General features: G+C 55.7%; 1 protein-coding gene across 2 annotated transcripts; it reads right to left on the bottom strand.

Annotated features, from left to right (window-relative positions):
• Positions 1-275: 275 nt before the first annotated feature.
• LOC102500815 (progonadoliberin-2) lies at positions 276-2,040 on the bottom strand. 2 transcript variants are annotated; one of them, XM_006163951.2, is made up of 4 exons: positions 1,997-2,040; positions 1,186-1,352; positions 934-1,070; positions 276-332 (listed from the first exon to the last, which is right to left on the bottom strand). In XM_006163951.2, the coding sequence occupies exons 2-4, from the start codon at positions 1,343-1,345 to the stop codon at positions 294-296; spliced, it is 336 nt and encodes a 111-aa protein (XP_006164013.1). In that variant the 5' UTR covers positions 1,346-1,352; positions 1,997-2,040; the 3' UTR covers positions 276-293. The 2 variants fall into 2 exon arrangements, with proteins under 2 accessions (XP_006164013.1, XP_006164014.1); XM_006163952.2 differs by having other exon boundaries at positions 1,186-1,355; positions 1,997-2,025.
• Between the last annotated feature and the right edge of the window lie 3,239 nt (positions 2,041-5,279).

The following is a 5,279-nucleotide window of genomic DNA, read 5'->3' as shown; positions in this document are numbered from 1 at the left end:
GCCGCCAGGACACCGCGGTGACCCGGAAGCGGCCGTGGGGCACCATGGGATCTGTAGTCCCCGCCCCTCCCCGCCACTCTGCTGCGGAGCCTCGGGAAGGCGGCGCGATGACCCTGCCCACCACTGCTGCCAGCCCTCTGCTCCTCCCTGATGGGTCCGACCGCCCAGAGGTCCCTCCAGCCTGCATATCCAGGCCCGTGTCCCACCAGCCCCCCGAGCAGGGAAAGGTCTCTGGGTGAGAGAGGGAGGGGACGAAGGAGAGAACTCAGGCAAGTTTCGGGAATCTCACGGCTTTATTGGACGGCGGCGGGGCGCGGCGCTCCGGCTGCGCTCTGCAGATGGAGAGGGGCGGTCACGCCAGGGGACGCGCTGGTCACGTGACCGCCTAGCCTCTGTCCCCACCTGGCCTGCTAGAGCACGTTACCGCTTCCACGTACCTGGGACGCGAACCTGCTTCCCACAGGAGCTCAAGGACCTAGCGTGGGGACTTTTAGCTCAGAGACATAGGCCCTCGTCCACCCTAAGCAACCTGATAGGTGAAAGCCAGTGCTCACGCCATTCGGCAGAAAGGCTTCGCCTCATGGAATTTACACTTTCTCCTTTATCGCACCGCCCTGGTGCGATATGTTCGATTTGCAAAATGGGCCTGCCCACCCTGAGATACACTGGCTTGACTGTCAAGAAGTCCGGAAGTTTTTAGTACAATGATCTCCTGTGCCACTAGTGACTTCTGATCTCTTACATTTCCCTTGTGCATTGCCTAGAATTCTCTTGGGACATAGGAAGGCTAGCAGATGGCCCTGCTCTGTGCGGCAGAGCAGGGGTGCTGCGACAGGGGGCATCCTCCCTCCACCTCCAGCTCCAGCTCTGAGCAATAAAGGCCACTGGTGAGGAGTGGCTAGTCTGAATGTTGGGGCCTCCCTCCCCACTCACCAGCAGTGTCCGCATCAGGTGCTGCTTCCTGCGGAGAGACCATCCTGCTGTGGTCCTGCCCTCCCAGGGCACACTGTCCTCGGGGGAAGCCAGAGCAGCGCTTCGGAAGCTATGAGCAGTCTGGGCTGCGCTGGGGGCTGCAGGACCCAGGACCCTTCCTCAGACCAGAACAGAGGTTGCACCCTGACCTTCCTACCCCCTCCCGAGCAGCGCCTTTTCCTTCTGCTCAGACTGGGGAGACCTATTACCCACCTGGGGGCCTAAGGGCACTTTGAGGGTCCTGGGGTGAGTTGGAGGCTCGCTTTCCTCCAGGGTACCAGCCGTGGGACCAATGCTGGGCCTCCGAGGGTCCAGGGTGGGCAGCCATCAGCAGCAGCAGCAGGAGGAGGAAGCCCAGCATGGAACTGGCCATGGCAGGACTGCTTTCATAGAGAGTAGACAGAGCTCAGAGGCTGACACTCCCCCACGTGCTCGCTTTCTCTTCTGCAGGGTCACCTCAGGGACCACATAGTCTCCTGCGACTCTCCCCTCTGCCACAGCTCATTGTGCTAGGCCTGTGGAGGTCCAGAGCCTGAGAGATACAACCCGGCTCTGGGGGAATGGACGCTCCAGGGACCAGTCTTCTCCCAGAGCCTGGCGGACAGACACTACCCTGCCCTGCCAGCTGAGGGCCCTTCCAGTCCACCAGGCCATTCCCTCCCGCCTTCAGGGAGTTCCAGAAGCGGAAGAAGGTTGGAGAAGAGCAGATTCAGGCCAGTGGATCAGTGGGCATTCAGCGCACCCAATGATAAGGAACTGAGTGGCAGGGTCTCTGCCCTTTTCCTCAGTGGCCTGCCATCTCTCTTATGGAATTGGAGCCATGGTGTTGAACAAGTGGGGAACAAGTACTTCTCCACCCCCCACCCCCCGGGAACAGATAGTAAAGTTGGGGAGAGAAGAGAGCTTTCCTGGGTGCAGTTCAGGGCTGGCGGGGCTTGGGAGGGGGAGGTAGCACTAAGCCAGGCACCCAGGATGGAGCCCGCCCAGGAGCCCCTGCCTTTAGGGAAGGCAGCTCTGCACTCACCGGGGACAGCAGTGGAAGAGGCTATAGGTAGGGTGGCTCCTTCGGCTGCCAGATCTAGCCTGACAGCAAGGGGATTTATTGGCCAGGAGCTCCACCCCTTGCTCCAGACTCAGACCCCAGTGACGTCTTGAAAAAGTGTGTGCGTATGTGTGTGTGTGTGTGGGGGGGGCAGCTGGCCACCAGTTCTCTTCCCACAGCATCCACTGTCCTCACCAGACAGATGCTCCCTCCCCTCTTTCCCAGGGGCTGGAGTCACTGGGCTCCCACTCTAGGCTGGCTAGGGCCCTTGTCTTCCCACTTCCCAGGCTGCACCCACTAACTCCTATCCTTGAGACCTAGGAAGCCCTCACACCCACCCCAGACCCCAAGAGGAAATTGTGGCCTGGTGGTGGGGGACAGTGCATGGGGATTCCGACTCTCACCTAGCTCAGTGTTTCTCCCAGTGGAAACGTGGGGTCCTAAATGTGGGGAGGCCAGGCACCTGTTCAGGGGCCTGGGGAGACTGTGCCCATCCTCCCTGAGAGCTTCTGCTTGCTCACTTGTAAATCAGGCTGCATGGCTTCTTTCTCCTTCACAGCAGCCTGTGACCAGGATTAGCTGAGGGGGCAGTGCATCCTCCCTGGGGCTACCAGCAGGGGGCAACTTCACCCCTCAAGGTTCTGACGGCTCCCCACCCTGCGTTCAGCTTGGACACAGCCCGCCCTGGGTACTTGCAATGGGTGCCCCAGTCCTGGTCTGCGTCAGCAGCATAGCTCTCCACAGCTGGGTGCCGGCCTCGGGGGGTCAGAGGTCTGTTTACAGGGTTAATAGCCTATCTCTGTACTAGGGCTGGACACACAACAAATGTGAGAGCCACGGTCAGGCCTGGCATTGTGGTGACCAGTCATTGCGACAATGGGTGCGTCAAATCCTGCAGCGAAGATGTGGCAGGGTGAGGGGGCAGGAAAAGGCATAAAAGCCACTGCAGTCAGTGCTGGGCACCTGCAAATTTCCCCACAGACCTCTTAGCAGGGACCTGAGACAAATGTGGGGATTGCATGTTCCGTTTAACTGTTTAGGGATATAGACACATTGTTGCCAGGGTGAGTTTTAGGAAAACACTTACTTTGTGGTTTAGTAAAAATGACCCTGAGTTCAATAAACTAGCTTCGTTCTGGGTTGGATTTACAGAATGCTTATTCAAAGTGTTTATTTAAAAAAAAAAAAAAAAAAAAAGAATGAGGTGCCTTAATTCTTTCTGTAAATTTTTTTTTTGTTTTTGTTTTTGTTTTTTTCCCCTGAAAAATCTAAACCAGGGACCAGCAGTTAGCATAATGGCTATGTCGCTGGACTCCCATGTAGTTGACAGTGGTTCGCATCCCGGACCCGGTGGCTTAAAACTCACGCTGGGTGCGTGTGCGTGCGTGCCCAAGATCCCGAGAGGAGAACGGAGGAGAAGGGATTGTGGCGTGGCCATTCCCCCTGGGGGGTGATTTCTCGCTTTCTGTCTCTCTGTCTCTGTCTGGCGAGCGCACGCACCCTATAGCAAAAACCTCTCAAAAAAAAAAAAAAAATCTAAACCAGAACTAAGCATTCCAGGCAAAGCCCTAGTCCTTCTCTTTCTGGTAACATACTCAGCTTTTCAGGAACTTGTGATGTTCCTTCCAAATCCAAATTCACCCCCAAATCCCTCTCAGCACAGCAAAGATTTGCTCCCCATGGAGCTCCAGCTAATGTTCTGAGGATACAAAAGCATTCCAGCTGCGATGCTCCTGGTCAGTTGGGAGAGTTGAGGTTAGACCTGAGTACCCTCAGGGTTGTCAAGTACAGGGGGCTCCACACCTGGGTAGGTGGCCCAGCACAAAGGAGGAAAACGGAATGGTAGCACTGGGTGGGCCAGCATGGAGCGACACGGACAGGGCCAACAGAGGAGCTGTGGGTGTTCCTGTGGGGCTGCAGCATGGCAGGGTGGAGAACACTAGAGGAAAACCATGGACTCCTGCAAGCCTGAGTGGACCCCAAGGAACAGGTGGCCCCAGGTGTGGGGAGCTGAGACAGTTGCCTCTGGATCACCCTGGTAGTCTGTTCAGCAGCACTGGGGCAGGAGGAGAGCTAAGGGTCACAGCACATAGGCCCAAGAGGAAGGAGATCGTGGGAGGGTGGCTGATGGGTAAGGAGAAAAGTCAGGAGTTGCTAACACCAAGGGGAGCCAGTGGGCAGAGCACGATGTGTCGCAGGCCATCTTGGTAAGGACAAGCATGGTCAAAGACTGTGTGTGAGGGGGTCAAGGTGGTTGCGCGGTGGTAAAACTCAATGCTCAGAGATGCTGGCTCACCTGGGAAAGTTCTGGGTTTGCATCTAGAGACCTCCCTGAGTATGCCAAGTGTGCACGTGCCATGATCTGGGGCTGGCTCACACCCTCGGGGGTGCTGTTTCTCTATTGCTCTGCTATGGAAGAAACTTTAAAAAGAGAATGTGGGTGTGAAATGAAGCGAGGAAGGGGAAGAGTGAGCACTTTTTCAAGAAGTTTGCCATAAAGGGGAAAGTTAGGCTTGTGAAAAATGACTCATCTCTTCAAAACAACAAACAAAAAATCAAAGAGACTTAGGAAGGAGTGATAGACACTGAACAGCAGGAAGGAGCTTTTCAGTTTTGATAAAGTGATCTCTGGAAATGGCAGGACCCAGAGCTTGGGTGTTTGGTGGACACTGGCTGTCACTCTTCCTCTTTGGAGAAATCCCCCCACCACTATAAGCCCCCAGGGTCTCAGTTGACTGGCTGTGGAATGGGCCCTGGAGGAGTGGCCACGCTGCCCTTCCTACACAATTGTGTGGTGTGAGTCCCAGTACATTTTGTTTTGGTCTATACTCATTTCAACTGGCTTTGTGTCTCTTGCAACCATGTAATTAAGCCCTGAGTAAAAAAGTAAGAAAGGGGACCAGCAGTTGGCATAATGGCTATGTTGCTGGACTCCCATGTAGTTGACCGCGGTTCAAGTCCCAGACCCGGTGGCTTAAACTCATGCCAGGCGTGTGTGCATGTATGCCCAAGATCCCGAGAGAAAAATGGAGGAGAGGGGATTGTGGCATGGCCATGCCCCCCGGGGAATGATTTCTTGCTGTCTCTGTCTCTGTTTGTCTTTCTGGTGAGCGCATGAGCCCTATAGCAAAAACTTCTCCAAAAAAAAAAAAAAAGAAAGAAAGAAAGAAAGAAAGAAAGTGGGGCCAGGAGGTGGTATAGTAGTTAAGGCTCGGGGCGCCCGGCGGAAGCCGCGCGGGGCGCGGGAGCTCATGCCCCCGGAGCG

The sequence above is a fragment of the Tupaia chinensis genome, unplaced genomic scaffold (assembly GCF_000334495.1).
Source record: "Tupaia chinensis unplaced genomic scaffold, TupChi_1.0 Scaffold143574_1, whole genome shotgun sequence".
NCBI lineage: Eukaryota > Metazoa > Chordata > Mammalia > Scandentia > Tupaiidae > Tupaia > Tupaia belangeri.
This window is presented reverse-complemented; position numbering and strand designations above follow the sequence as displayed.